Consider the following 15005-nt stretch of genomic DNA (forward strand, 5'->3'; position numbering starts at 1 on the left):
ATGTACATACGTAATCAAGTTCTTTCTGCTGGCAGAATACTAGCGCTTACACAAAAAAACGTTATTGCCCTTTTGTTCGAACAGTATGCCGTAAACTAGTTCATATCCGGATAGATACCGGGCGGGGCGAGTGGCTAAATGCTTCCCCGCGTCAATATATAATCTCCCCTCATTCTCAATCACATCATCTCCCACCTCAAGAACACATCTCAACCACCTCCCAAACACACCCAAAATGTCTCAATCCAAACCAAAACTCGCAATCCTAGACGACTACCAAAACATCGCCCCCTCACATTTCACCCACCTAGAACCCCGCATCTCAATAACCAGCTACCCGAAAACACTAAACCCACGCATCCCCTCGCAACAAGATGACCTTATCCAACGATTGCAAGAATACGATATAATCCTCGCCATGCGCGAGCGCACGCCCCTCTCAGCCGAAACCCTCTCGCAACTACCCAATCTCAAACTCCTCCTCACAACAGGGCAACGCAATCGTGCGTTGGATACAGAGTATTGTCGATCGCGCGGGATACCCGTTGCCGGAACGGAATCTCGTGGCGGAAAAGGGAAGGGGACGCCTTCTACAGTGCAACATACCTGGGCTCTGATCCTTAGTCTCGCTCGCCACGTCGCGCGCGATGATGCCGCCTTGAAAAGTGGACGGGAGAATTGGCAGGGATCTCTCGGGATGTCACTTTCTGGTAAGACATTGGGCCTTGTCGGGCTGGGGAAATTAGGGAGTGCGGTGGCAAGAATTGCGGTTTTGGGCTTCGGGATGGATGTTCTTGCTTGGTCGGTGAATTTGACTCAGGATAAAGCGGATGAACAGGCTTTATCTGTTGGGCTGGAGAAAGGTGATATCCGCGTTGTGAGTGAGAAGCAAGAGCTCTTTAAGGAGGCCGATGTCGTGAGTGTGCACTATGTCCTCTCCGATCGGAGCCGGGGGATTGTTGGGGCTACGGAGTTGGGGAATATGAAAAAGGGCGGGATATTGATTAATACGAGTCGCGGGCCTCTAATTGATGAGGATGCACTGCTGGAAACATTGAATAAAGGCGGTATTGGTGGTGCCGCACTGGATGTCTTTGATCCGGAGCCTCTACCGCTTGATAGTCCGTGGCGGACGACGAAGTGGGGTGTTGATGGGCGGAGCGAGATTGTATTGACACCGCATATGGGGTATGGCGATGAGCAGATTCATGGGTGGTATGATGCTGTTGCGGAGAATCTGGAGGCTTGGTTGGATGGGAGGGAATTGAAGACTTTACTTTAGTTGTATGTATTGCAGGTTAGATGGATGACTGGGCGAGGGATGAATGGAGGGGAATTGCCGAGGTGATTTTCAGGAACGCGTATCATGCATGTGCTAGGCTGCGCTATGTACGCAAGCTGCACGTATAGTTTTGTATAGATTATGCCTCGGATGAAAGGAGCTCCACTGATCGAATAACCTTTTCGTAAATGAGGTTATTCCCGCAGGCCCACCATCCCACCTTCCGCTCAAGTTCCTCGGTTCTTGGTCAAGTCAACAACGTCATCCGCTTCTTTATAACCCCCGCGTTGGAACTCTTTTCCATCCTCCTCTTAACTCACTCCATCTTTCCTCAACAATCAGTACTGTCATATCCATATCATTCACATTAAAATGCCCGTCGCAGTCCAGCAACCAGTTTCTGCCCCAACGCAGCAGCCTGCTACAAAACAACCCACCCACCCCGGACTCATCCGGGTCTCCTACAACCCGGGCGCCTTCACCAGCGCCGCCTACAGCGATGCCTCAACCACGCTCGAGCCAGGTGCTCTTTTCACAAAGATTACAACCGCGACACCAGGCAAAAAAGCCTACTCCTCTGTACAAACAGGTCGAGACACTCACATCGAGCTCAACTCCGACTTGCTTTACTGCAACCACTCCTGCGAACCAAGCCTCATCTTCGACATGGGAAAGATGGAAGTCCGAGTTGTCGATGACAAGCCATTGAAGAAGGGCGATGCGCTTACATTCTTCTATCCGAGCTCAGAATGGGAGATGGATCAGAAGTTCCAGTGCAATTGCGGCACTAAGAGGTGCAAGGGGTTAATTGGAGGTGCAGGAAATATGAGCCGAGAGGACTTGGAGGGGTATTGGCTTAACGCGCATATCGAAGAGTTGCTGAAGGAGAGGGATGGGCAGTAATACTGGGTTCCTTGTTGCATACCGATACTCCGAGATTGTTAAGGTGGGCGAATTTGAGGGACGGCGTATAGGGAGTAGATAGAGAGACGAATGACATAGATAACAATAGATCGGGGAATGAATCACGATTGAATTGCGTTAACTTACAGATTAGCTATTTCGATTTATGATTCTCAAGAAGAAGAAGGTTGGGTAGTTGGAGAAGAGATGATGGTGGTCTAGAACGGGGAGGAGGGGCTACATTCGCCTTGATCCTCCAAACCGGCTTGGGAGGAAGGAGCTACCCAGTGACCGCACAGGTTGCTGTCCTGGATAGGAAAAAGCGTCTAGAGCGGACGGTCAATGCTCCGTAGTTTGAAGGAATATTTTCCTTTTGACCGGCACTAATGCTCAGGCCTTGCTCGTCCACGAGGCTCCGTCGCGGCCGGGTTGACAGAACAGTGCAGGTTTGCGTTGTATGAATTTCTATCTCGAAAATAAAATGCCTTTTCATGTGGGTAAGGTAATTTATGGGAGTCAATCTCCGTCAGCTATTCTCATCTGCGGATGCTGTTTACCCGGGGCAGTGTTCTGATTGTCACCATTGGGAATCGGCCTGGCGCGAGCATGACAACCACCGCCTGTATTCAGTCAGCAATCTTACTTTTACTAAAAGGTGACTGACCCCAGTCTTCAGTTGGGTCAAGAGCATTGAAGTACAACGATTCAATTGCCAGAGCATACATTCTTAGAGATGCGTGATCTGCACTTCCGCAAGCGCGGGGTATCGACTGGGATCGACAGCGGGGATCTTTCTAGAAGCACAGGCCCGATGGACAGATGTCAGAAAATTCAGATGCACCCAGCGTTTGCCTGCCCAGTGTCCATAAGTTGCGGTGCACTCAATGTGGCCGCGCACCCCTATCGGATAAGCCGGGGAGCCCTTGACGCGAAACCGAAACCATGGTTTCGCAAACGCAGTTTCGTACATGAATCATGCGGATGTCCAGACCCGTGCGTTATTACGGTGATGCCGTGACCTCTAGCTTCTGCGTTTGCGACAAGAGCCCTAGCCTCGCGCTTGACATTCTACGCGACGCTGCGGCCGACCGTCAGCTGGGAGATGGGCTGTGCGGCTGTCTCATTCCATCACCTCGCCAAAATGACAGTTTTGACCAGGATAACTGCAGCATCCGGCAGATTGCAAACGGGACAGCGACAGGGTTTGACTTGTCTATTTTGGTCTCACCTCCTACGAGTTCCTGATCCATTACGCCTATACGAAAAGCCTTTGCTGAAAATCTTCATAAACAGTTGAAAGGACCATGAGCACATGGCATTCAGGGGTGCAAATGCTTGTCTCAGTTGCTCCACCAGAACAATATCAACTGCTGCGATTGTTCTCCCGCGGATCAATGAACAAAGACCACGCGCTCTTTGCATATTCAACAAACATGGTCTTCGCCCAATCAATCTCATCCAGGCACACGATGTGTTTATTGCTTTTTTTTTTTAGCTGTGTGACATTGAACTTCAGTCGCTGAATTCTTGGTGATCGATCTTTCCTGCCACTTATAACGGGCTGTCTCCCAATCTACCACAGTACCGGAGCACCAATGTCAGTAATGATGCGATTGCTCATCTTTCTTCTTGTGACGCTTGCTACGGTCGCGCTGGCGCGTCCCTCCTCCGATTACCGTCTTCATGAGCGACGCGATGCACTGCCTGACTCCTGGACTGAGCATACCCGGCTGGCCGGGCATGAGATGCTTCCCATGCGGATTGGGCTGGCTCAGTCAAACTTGGATCATGGACATGACTTGCTGATGGATTTGTGAGCTACTCCCTGTTCTACCTTCATAATTGTGCTAACCCCTCAGTTCGAACCCAACGTCACCCCGCTACGGAAAACAACTATCGGCAACGGAGGTACACGATCTTTTTGCGCCCTCCCGAGAGAACGTTGATTACGTGCGCGAATGGCTGGAATCAGGGGGTATTTCCGGATATCGCATCTCCCAATCTGTGAACAAACAATGGTTACAATTTGATGCGACGGCGAGTGAGATGGAGCGACTCTTGCGCACTGAATACTACCTCTATTCGCACCTTGAAACGGGCAAATCGCACATCGCCACGAGAGAGTACGTCCAACTATCTTCTAAGTACGGACCATACTGACAACAGCAGATACCACGTTCCGCGTCACCTCCATTCGATCATCGACTATATCAGTCCCGCTGTCAAGATGCTGGAGGTCGGTACCCTGGGGTTGAGGAAGCGAAGTCTGGAAAAGCGCCAGCAAACGGTCAATTGCAGTGCAACCGACTTGAATATTTGCGAGACGGATATAATTCTCTCTGAGGTGCTGGAAGATCCGATGTCGTTCTGCGATCGAGTTCTCACCCCGCCCTGTATTCGAGGTATGTCCGCCCCAAAACGTAGAAGTGAGCTTCAATTGACGATACAGCCATGTATGATGTGCCCCAAGGCACGACGGCAACACCCGGCAACGAGCTCGGTATCTTCCAGTCATTGGGCGACATGTACAGCCAGGAAGACCTAGATCTTACCTTTAGCTCTCTTGCTCAGTAAGTACGGTCAACTCCCCGTTGGGTATTTGGCTAACCGCGACAGAGAAATTCCCAACGGCACACACCCAACTCTTCACGGTATCAATGGCGGCGTCGCGCCTACCACTCAGAACAATTCTGGTCCTGAATCTTCAATTGAATTTCAACTTTCCTACCCGCTCATTTGGCCGCAGCAATCGATCCTCTTTCAAACGGACGACCCGGTCTATCAAGCGATGATGGACAATAGCACGCTAGACCAGTATCCCGGCGCATTCAACAACTTCCTAGACGCGATTGATGGGTCGTATTGTGATCCTGCAGAGGAAGAACTGGACCCCCCGTACCCGAATCCCTTGCCTGGTGGGTGGAAAGGTGAGAAGCAGTGCGGCGTTTACAAACCCACAAACGTCATCTCCATCTCCTACGGCGGCGCAGAGTCGCAATTGCCGGTTCGATACCTTCGTCGCCAGTGCACTGAATGGATGAAGCTCGGTCTGCAGGGCGTCTCCGTGGTGGTGGCTTCGGGCGATGTCGGCGTGGCAACAGGTACCTGCCTCGGCCAAAACCGAACTATTTTTTCGCCTGGCTATATCGGTAGCTGTCCATATGTCACTGCTGTCGGCTCGACAATCCTTCCCCTGGGGAGTGACCCATACAAACCTGAAGAGACCGCTGTTGAGGGCTGGTCCGGTGGCGGCTTCAGCAACGTTTTCGAACGACCAGTGTATCAAAACTCCTCCGTCGAAGACTACTTCACCAGCGCAAACCTCACCTACCCCTATTACGAAACCGTTGACATCAGTAATATTGGCGCCAACGGTGGGATCTACAATCGCATTGGCCGCGGATATCCCGACATCTCGACAGTCGGTATAAACCTGCTCATCTACCTCAAAGGAATAGCCTATTCCGCAGGCGGGACATCAGCCAGCGCGCCTATTTTCGCCTCCTTGCTTACTCGGATCAATGAGGAGCGCCTTGCGCGGAATATGTCGACTGTTGGTTTTGTCAATCCCGTGCTGTACCAGCATCCAGAAGCGTTCAGGGATATCACTGCCGGGTACAATGACGGGTGCGGCACGAATGGGTTCCCGGCGACTGAGGGCTGGGATCCGGTTACTGGGTTGGGCACGCCGGTGTACTCTAAGCTTATGGAGGTCTTTCTGAATTTGTAAATTAAACTAGCATCTCGCGGTAGATAGGAAAGATACATAATATCAAAAATGATACCGCGAACACATTCCTTTATAATGCAGTACGTACCAAGTTCGTCGTAGAGTCATGTCCATGCTCGGGCTCGAAGGAGAGAGACCCTATTTCCAGGACTCTATTTTATAGATAGCTTTATGGATCTTGCGTTGGTTTTGAAAACATAAGCTGTCTTCCCGTGAACTGTTACATTGCTCTTTGTACCTGCCTATCTCGGTGTCCACATACACCTACCTACTCCATTACACATTTCTTGAGGAGCGGATACGCGTGTCCGTACATAGGGAAGCAACGACCAGGACCCGACAGGCAGCGAGAATCTACAGAACTCGGGGCAACATCCTCGCATCAAAGGATTCTGTGGCAGCTCTTCGAAACTCCCAGTAACCGGCCTCTGGAGCCTTTCGGAATCAGACAATCTGCAGAATCAAGTGTCCTTCAGGGCGGATGTGTTTTTTTAGATACAACTGAAGCTGAATTTCTGGAATGACAGTGTGACGCCGAGAGCAACTGGCGGCGTAGCCTGAGCCGAAGAGGCTCCCTGTTTCTGTGGTACGATGCTTTGTATAGCGTCATGTTTTCCGGCGACGAGCAGTATGAAGCCCGGACCTCTCGTCTCGAGATCCTCTTTCCAGCTTCTTACTGTACGTGTGTGCTGGGCACGGCAATTATTGGCTGAGATATATTGTGCTTAGCCGCCCATGTCCATACAGAAGTGCTTCCTACGCCAAGCAGCACAGCCTTTCCCAGTCATCTTCAGCCTGCAGCCTTGCTCCTCTCCTCAATACGAGCGGGGTAGCCTCAATCTGTCTCCTTTCCTTGAGGCTCCCTGACGAAAAAATGACGATGACCAAAAGCACGGCTGGTGAGAGTTGGCAGAAAGCTTTTGAAAACCTTGATAGCGACGTCAAAGCATCAATCTCTTCAGTCGGGGCCCGGCGATACGGCATCGTCCAGGCCGTTCTCAAAGCCACCGAGAACAAGCGAAGGATATGCCTTGCCCGGCAATGGAAGTACAAAACACCCAAAGGGAAAACTATCATTCTCCGCGATGTACTAGATAAGATCGTCGGATGGGTGAACCGATTCAAAGAAGCGGGCGATGTCGCGATGCAGTTCGACCCAGGGCACGTTGCGCTGCCATGGGCTGCAATACGCTTTCTGCTAAACCTTGCTATTGGAGATGCTCAGCTCTTTGGGGATATGCTTGTAAATCTGGAAACAATTTCTAGGTTGATCTACCGCTCCAAGGTTGTGGAGAATAGCTATCTTCATCAGTCTCAGAAGTCGGATGTCGTGGCGGCGTTGGACGAAGCGCTAATACGACTGCACACTGAGATTCTGCTAGTGCTTAGCAGAATCGTGGAGTACTTCAAGAAGAGAACTCTTTGTAAGACGAGAATAATCGGTTTCCAACTGGCCGGGTTGATCAGCTAAAGGTTTCCAGCCCGCATTCTTTCCAGCGCTCTGCAGATCGACGAGAGCCCGAAGCTCATGCAAGCCGTCGAAACCCAAGAACGTGAACTCCTGAAGTGGGTAGCTCTAGCAGATTCCAATACCCTGCAAACGACAGACGCCAGGACGATTGAGATCGCAACCCGCGCAGCTGCTCTATCTTCCAGATTGGATGCGGATATGAATCGGCTGGTTGACACGAGCTATGTCGTGCGCAAGCATCTAGACGAGGAGCGATTGACTGATGTTCTCAAATGGCTCTCTGGACGAACATTCACAAATTATCAGCAGAGTATTGCCTCGAGGCGAATACTCAATTCAGGGGGATGGCTGCTGGAGCACCCTGACTTTCGATCATGGGTTGATTGTAGCTCATCAGGAACCCTGCTTCTTCACGGCGTCGCTGGTTGCGGCAAAACCACCCTTTTCTCCTTGATCGCCAGCCAATTCCAGGCCTCCCCAATACCTTGCGCCTACTTTTACTGCGACAATCTCCCTGCAGAACCAGATCGGTCGGATCCTGACAGCATTCTGAGGAGTATAGTCAGACAGTTGGCTGTCGAGGCGGCAAACGGATATATCAGCCAAACTGTCCTTTCTGTCTACGAAAAGCGACGCAAAGCTTGCGCTCTGGACCAAGCTGACCTGGTTAAGCTTGGACTAGATGAGAGTGTATCGCTCCTGCTAGAGCTTACCATGTCCAATCCGGCCTACATTATGGTTGACTCACTGGATCAGCTTCGGGATGAAGAACGTGCCATTGTCGTAAATGCTCTTCGGACTCTCGTGGAGAAGTCAGCCAATGTTGTCAAGGTGTTTATTACTAGTCGCGACAATTGCCACGTTGACGCCCTCACCGACGACGCCATGAAAATTCGCATCTCGCCTACTCACAATCAGGAGGATGTTAGGATTTACGTCAATCACCGCGTACAGAATGCTCATCGCGACCGGCTAATCCTCAATGGCACTGCCTCAACTGCTCTGCTACAAAGGATATCAGCGAAGCTCGTAGAAGGAGCAGGTGAAATGTCCGTTGCTTTCTAACATTTGTTGCATATCCCGGCATGTGCTAACGGATCTCACTCTACTTATAGGTTCCTCTGGGTCAATCTGCAACTTGACTTTCTGCGTCAGAGAAGAACAGAACAAGATCTGCTGGCAGCTCTAGAGCAAAACATGACCGGTAACTTGGGACAACTATATGAACGAACTCTGAGCCAGTTCCTGGCCATGGACTCGATGTCCAAGGAGGCAGTACGACAAATTTTCTCAATACTCCTATATGCGAAGCAACCCCTACACCGGACGGCCGTCATTCGTACTCTTGCCCTAAATCACCGCCTCGGAACAGACACTGATACTGCAGTCCAAGATATCTGTTTTAACCTTGTGCTGCTGGATGAGGAAGGGGTGTTTCGCTTCTGCCATCCGTCGGCAGCAGAGTATATGCGCAGACAGGAGCTCTTCTCAGCAGTCTCTGCAAATGAGCTCCTGGCATATCTCTGTCTGCGTGAATGTGCTTTGGGTCCGAGTACCAGTTCGGTGCCTTTCCTCCATGCTGGAAATAATATTGTGCAGCACTTTTACCACTACGCTGCTGTTCATTGGCCAGATCATGTTAGAGTCGTGGAGCAGGAAGACACAGGTCACATTCAATCTGGGAATATCCACAAGGAAGTATTGTCATTTGCTCTCCTCGACGATGAGGATAACCCTTTTAATGTCGTTGCCAGCCTTGCTTTCATCGCTTGGCTTGACTGGATGAGGCAGGTCTGCGAGGTGCTACCGCAGTATGATTCGGTGAAGAGCATGTTCGAGCCCGTATTTTGCGACAACGAGGAGTCATCGCTAGTTTTCGTTGCAAGCTGCTTTGGCCTTTGTGGACTTTTACGAGGCGCACTGGCTGCGAATCTAAACCCTAACTTGAAGAGCCGGACGGGACATACAGCGGTATATTTGGCTAGCTCTTACGGACACTCTGAACTTGTTTCCATTCTCTTCGAATATGGCGCCGACATACACCTCGAGAGCGGTTCGTTCAAGACCCCGGCAAATGTGGCATGCTCTCGGGGGCACCTAGATGTTTTGAAAACGTTGAAACGATGCGATGCCAGTATACTAGGATCTCCCGTCTCTTTGATCAGTGCATATAAAGCCGCTTGCCTCGGTCGCCGAGAGGACGTTGCATTATTTCTCGTCAAGGAAGTCACGACTGTTATTACTGCGCTGCTGGATTCTGGCCCATGCAGTCACCAGAGCCTGCTTGAGCAGGGCCTCGAAGCCGGCTTCGCTAGGGTGGTTAAGTTTCTTATGCTGTCATCTACGCAAATGAAATGGGGCCTTACAGCTTACGATAATCATCCATCATCGGCTACCCAGCTAGTCTCTGCAGCAATTAAACAAGGCCAAGTCAATGTGCTTGATTCTCTGTTCCAACAGCGTCCGCATTTACTTCAGGCACTGCCAAAAAATGCCGTCGCCCTCGCCGCGTTATCGGGACGGGACAATATGGTTGAATTTCTTTTCACCATTGAGAGTATAGATCATGACGCGCAAGGTCCATTCGGCCCGCCACTTCGAAGCGCATGTATAGGAGGACACGAGGGCGTAGCGCGCACCCTCCTCGGCCTGGGTGCTGATCCAGGGAGTGGCGGCGAGCAGGGCGATCCATTGCAAGCAGCGTCCATAAACGGACACACTCAAATAATGAAGATTTTGATAGATGCTGGCGCGGACGTAAATCAACCGGGAAATCCCAGGGGTTCTCCACTACAGGCTGCGGCTTTTTATGGCCATAGAGAGGCTGTTGAGTTGCTGCTTGATGCAGGCGCGGATATGTATCTGGCCGGGGGCTCCAGAGACGCTTTGTTTGCGGCTGCTGAGGGTGGGCATGAGAAGATTGCTACGTTGATGCTTGAGAGGGGATATCAGGCTCCTATGGGTGTGGCTTTTCCGGTAATTGTTCGCGGCGTGAGCTCTCGTCGACGGAAAATGGAGTCAACTCCTGGTAGCCTTCGTGAGCGTAGCGGCGTTGACCCTGAAGAACCCGGGGACGCTATATCTCTGACAACTGACGATGAAGCGTCCGCTAGCTCTCACGAATCCGAATCCGAGCAGGAGCTCGAGGACGAGGAAGACTCCAATTCTGATCCGCATATCGAGTTTGTTACGCTCAGTGCCTCGCTAGGGCAAACCGGGAGACTTCAGCACTATCTACTACGGGAAGGGGCCTCCTGGAGAGATGCAAGGGAAGCAGCCAAGGCAGCAGCTCGCCATGGCAGGGTGGAAGTTCTGGAGTTCCTTGAAGCTAGTGGAATTGCAGAGCGTCTTGAGCCGGCTCGAGAGGGCCTTCTGATCCAATCCATGTTTTCTGCAGCACGGCATGGGCAGGTCGGCTCGCTGCAGCAATTGTTCCAGTGGAAATATCGCTTAGCCAGCGCTGATATGCATCGGTATCTTGACTATTTTCACTACGGAACCCTGCTCGACCATGCTGTTTACTCTGGCGATCTACCCACAATAAAGGCTGTCTTATCTCGTCACGCACGCTCTCCTGCCGATGCCCTAAAAGTCCATTTTATAGCCCTTGAAACAGCCACCCGGCGCAAGTTCCCCCACATCTGCAGACTGCTTTGGGACTGGATATTTGTTAACAGTGGAGTTGACAACTCGTCCACTGCCGACGTCCCTCCTGCGTCGGCGGAGATGGTCCGCTTCCTGGAATCACTCAATCCCAATGTCCAGTATCAGGTCGATCCAAACGACCAGCGGCTGCGTCTCGAGCGCGTTATGATTACGGCAGTATCCTACAAAGAGGAAACAATGGTCAAAGCTATAGTCAGCAAGCTTGAACGCGGGGGCTCACATTCTTCTTCCGCTCTCGATGGAGCTTTTATATCAGCGTGTTCTAAGGGCCTCACCGAGGTGAAGCTCCTGCTCACTTCTCTCACAGGATCGCTTACACTAACCCGGGAGCAAATCTGCCTTGGGATCCCCAAGGCCGCGACTAATGGCCGAGGACGAGTGCTGCGATACCTGATTCTCGAGGAGCTGGAGGGTTTTATCTCAGAGTCTCAACAAGGGTTGTTGCTTGAAGCCTTTCTGGGCGCTGCGCGAGCAGGACGGACAACCCTTGTCAAGCTCATGGTTGATATATTCGAAAAGGGTCTATTGAAAAACGTCACGGTGGACGACACTTGTCTTCTCTTGACTAGGGGGGTTGTCGCTGCTGCAGAGAAGGGACATGTTGAAGTGGCGGAATTCTTACTATCAAAAGGAGCCGATGTAGACCGGCGCGTGCCCGAATTGCACGATGCTCTTGAGGAGCTGCAGTGGGGGCCGTCCGATATGGATGACTCGAGCACCAGCCCTGACAATAACCCATGGGTCTATACTCCAGGGGTGTCTCGCGATTTCTCCCGTCCGACGCGTGAAAGGAAGAGACAGAGTCGCGCCATAAAGACAAAGTATAACACCATTGGTCTCAAACGTTGTGCTGAAATAAACGCTCTGCAGGCTGCCCTTCGAGGCTTCAGACATCTGGGTGCTATGGAGAATATCGACGTCAACCCCGTAGATGTAGAATCAGCCCAAGCTTTCTGGAGAAAATCACGAGAGAAGCACGAAGTAACATCGCGGAGTCACGAAACGGCCGTGATGACAATGCTAGACCGTGGCTGCGACCCTACAGATGACGGTGGACAATTGGAGTATCCAATGCAGTACGCCGCGCGCTGGGGCAATGACCGTATTGTACAGACACTGCTTGACGCTGGTGCAGATGCAGACGCCACCGCGACCGATGACGAGACCAAGAGACCCGTTTGCCTTGCAGCGCAGAGAAAGTCCGGTATGGCGTATCGTGTGATATTGAGGCTCGTCCGGGCAGGTGCAAAAATACCCACCCAGGGGCCCGACGGGCTTCTAGCGCCTTGCATGATCCGGGTGTTGAAAACAGCCATGGAGTCGCCGCATGTTCTGCCGTTTGTCTTTTGCAACACTTATGGTCAGCTCAATCGTGAGGATCCCCTTCACGCTGGAACGCAGGGGTTTTCAATGGACACGGCGCGAAGGTTCCTGAATAGTGGAATCCGGGCATTGCTCGTTGAAATCTTCAAGCAGATACCGCAACAGGATGCAGGGCACCCGGTATTTCGCGAGTTATTAGTGGTCGCTGCGTCGGCTGGAGACGTTGCATGCGTTAAGCTCTTGATGAAGCATGGTGTGCACTTCAACGGGGACTTTAACCCTATGGTCATGACCACAATACGCGGGCGCGTTGAAGACTCTGCCCTAGCATGCGCCGCCCAGTTCGGCCATTTGCAGGTGATGAAAGTTCTTCTCGACGCTGGAGCTACCGTTGACCTTGGCCATATCTATGGTCCTCAGGAACCCATGGTCAAAGCCATATACGGCGGACATGTATTAGCTGTAAAGCTCCTTATCGAACACGGCGCAAAACCTAAACGCGAGTGTGGCACGTCATTCCTGATTCGATCGGTGATGTCGGGAAACGCCGCCATGGTTCGCTGCCTGCTTGAAGCCGGTGCGCCGGTAGAGGGGGAAGAGCGCGCGTTCATCATGGCCTGCGAGTCCGGAGACATCGAGATGGTCTCGAGCTTTCTTGCAGCTGGCGCTAGCGCAGATTGCTTAGCGACCTGTTTGATTCCTTACGGGGTCACGCCCCCGGGTGCAGGCCACATCATCTGCAGTCCATTATCTCAGGCGTGCCAACGAGGGCATATCAATATCATGGAGCTTTTGCTTCGTCACGGCGCAGATCCCAATGTGGATACAGGAGATGCCCTCGGCTACCCCCTTGTTCTAGCTGCTAGACAAGGAAACCTCGCGGCGGTTAGGACCTTGCTCGGGAGCGGTGCAGACCCTAATCTACGAGGCCGCGGAATCGCTGGGCTCCCAGCAGAACTGAAGCGGGCCGTATCAGATCGATGGGAGAGGGTGTATTACTGCTTCCGCCAGAACAAGCTAGAGTTTCATGAAGAGCAAGATACAGCGGCGGGACGATATAACCTTACCTTCCCAACAGCCTTGGCCATAGCCTGCAAGTACGGACACCGAGAGGTTGTCGAAGAGCTCCTAGCAAGCGGAGTCCGCGTGTTCGGTCTCGGCTTTCCAAACGCAATCGGCAACACCTGCCTAGGCACTTGGACCCCTGCAAAAGCATCAATACTAGAACTCGTTGCTGAAGCGGCTCTTGCTCATGATAACTGGGAAATAGCTCTGCGCCAAGCACTAGAAATAGCAGCCTTCGTCGCACGTAACCGTGCTGCATTCGAGATTTTACTCGAGTTCCTCCCACTCCCTATCGATACCCACGTCTATACATCTGCATGCGCCTGCGGGTCTATCAATACGGTCCGGCGCTGTGTAGCTTCGAACATGGACGTCAATCAACCCGACGCCAACGGCAACCTGCCCTTACATTGGGCCGCGTACGCCATGGACAGGGACGTTGTCGAGTACCTCGTTTCTCACGCCGCGGACATAAACATTAACCAGGTTGATGGCCATGGTAGAACGCCGCTGCTTGCCGCTATGCGCGGGTATAAGGAGAGTCTAGCGAAGGGCCACAATGGGTTTGGATCTCTGCACGGCAATGCAGCGGGGATTCAGGACTTGATTGAGTATCTGCTTGCGAATGGCGCAAGGGGTAAAGTCGGAGGTGTTGAGTATCACGAAGTCTTCAGGGAGGCTTGTGCGACTGGCTATATTGGTCTTACGCGCCTGTTTATACGATACAATATCAGCAAGCGTGGCGGGTAGATTGACATCTTAGAATTTATGCCAATGCTTATAAATTTAACTGGCCTTGATGCTCATATTATCTTGGTACTTCAGGCCTCCTCTTCCCAGTTCAGTATCATTCGTATAATATTGCGAATGCTCATGCTTACCTACTCTCTTTTCGACACGAAAATGATCGATATGGATATGGCATAGTGCTGCCTATCGTGATGCCTCCAGCTCAGCTTCCCATCGGACTTTCCCATAGACCATAGTATAGGGGCATATCGATTCGGCCGGAAAACAACCAACATGACCCGTGCTGTGGCGCTGTTTTTTTCTTGCGTGAAATATCAGATGATGAAATACACGTTCTTTCTACAGGTGCTGGGAATCATATCTGCCATACTACCCGCCCGACCCTGGTCCCGATGAACATGCCTATGACTTGGAGAAGCATTATAGAGAAGGGGCGGAAATCCTCTCTACTGGCAAATGTTGTCCTTTATTCTGTGAATTGGTACTGATTGAGAAGGGCAATTGCCTTGGCGTCCGTAGTTTTTTGCTCGGTGGGTAGCAATCCCTCACTTCAAGCATGTATATAGCCAGTGCTCCTCCTATCTAAAGGTGCCAAATCGTACCTTACTCTTACAGACATTCAACAACCCTAAGACGTTCCATTCCACCTCCCTCTCAATCTCAACTGTTTCCAACGGTTTGGCTAGCTTCCCACTCAGTACGTTTTGCTGGAAATATGACATGTTTGTTCGGAAGGATCCCAGAAAGCCATCACACACTCTGCAGGCCCCATGTCCCGATTATTGCTTCGGCGGTATGCAAGGCTTTAATAGACT

General features: G+C 51.6%; 4 protein-coding genes across 4 annotated transcripts; all 4 read left to right on the forward strand.

Moving 5' to 3' along the window:
- The first annotated feature begins 146 nt into the window (after positions 1 to 146).
- BDV14DRAFT_161623 (D-2-hydroxyacid dehydrogenase family protein) lies at positions 147 to 1432 on the forward strand. The gene has a single exon (XM_073766772.1). It carries the CDS (start codon positions 236 to 238, stop codon positions 1280 to 1282), a length of 1047 nt encoding a protein of 348 aa, XP_073633596.1. The 5' UTR covers positions 147 to 235; the 3' UTR covers positions 1283 to 1432.
- A 115-nt stretch (positions 1433 to 1547) lies between these two features.
- Positions 1548 to 2299, forward strand: BDV14DRAFT_161624 (uncharacterized protein). The gene has a single exon (XM_073766773.1). The coding sequence runs from the start codon at positions 1655 to 1657 to the stop codon at positions 2183 to 2185; it is 531 nt and encodes a 176-aa protein (XP_073633597.1). The 5' UTR covers positions 1548 to 1654; the 3' UTR covers positions 2186 to 2299.
- Positions 2300 to 3688: 1389 nt separating this feature from the next.
- Positions 3689 to 5936, forward strand: BDV14DRAFT_161626 (S53 family peptidase). Its single transcript, XM_073766774.1, has 5 exons — positions 3689 to 3998; positions 4045 to 4308; positions 4355 to 4587; positions 4635 to 4755; positions 4802 to 5936. Exons 1-5 carry the CDS (start codon positions 3781 to 3783, stop codon positions 5913 to 5915), a joined length of 1950 nt encoding a protein of 649 aa, XP_073633598.1. The 5' UTR covers positions 3689 to 3780; the 3' UTR covers positions 5916 to 5936.
- Positions 5937 to 6789: 853 nt separating this feature from the next.
- BDV14DRAFT_194424 (ankyrin repeat-containing domain protein) lies at positions 6790 to 14190 on the forward strand (the record flags this gene model as incomplete). The annotated part of the gene is made up of 3 exons (XM_073771924.1): positions 6790 to 7339; positions 7397 to 8435; positions 8502 to 14190. 3 exons carry the CDS (start codon positions 6790 to 6792, stop codon positions 14188 to 14190), a joined length of 7278 nt encoding a protein of 2425 aa, XP_073633599.1.
- Positions 14191 to 15005: the final 815 nt, after the last annotated feature.

This window comes from Aspergillus stella-maris (genome assembly GCF_047715825.1).
Source record: "Aspergillus stella-maris strain CBS 113639 unplaced genomic scaffold BDV14scaffold_1, whole genome shotgun sequence".
Taxonomy (NCBI): Eukaryota; Fungi; Ascomycota; class Eurotiomycetes; order Eurotiales; family Aspergillaceae; genus Aspergillus; species Aspergillus stella-maris.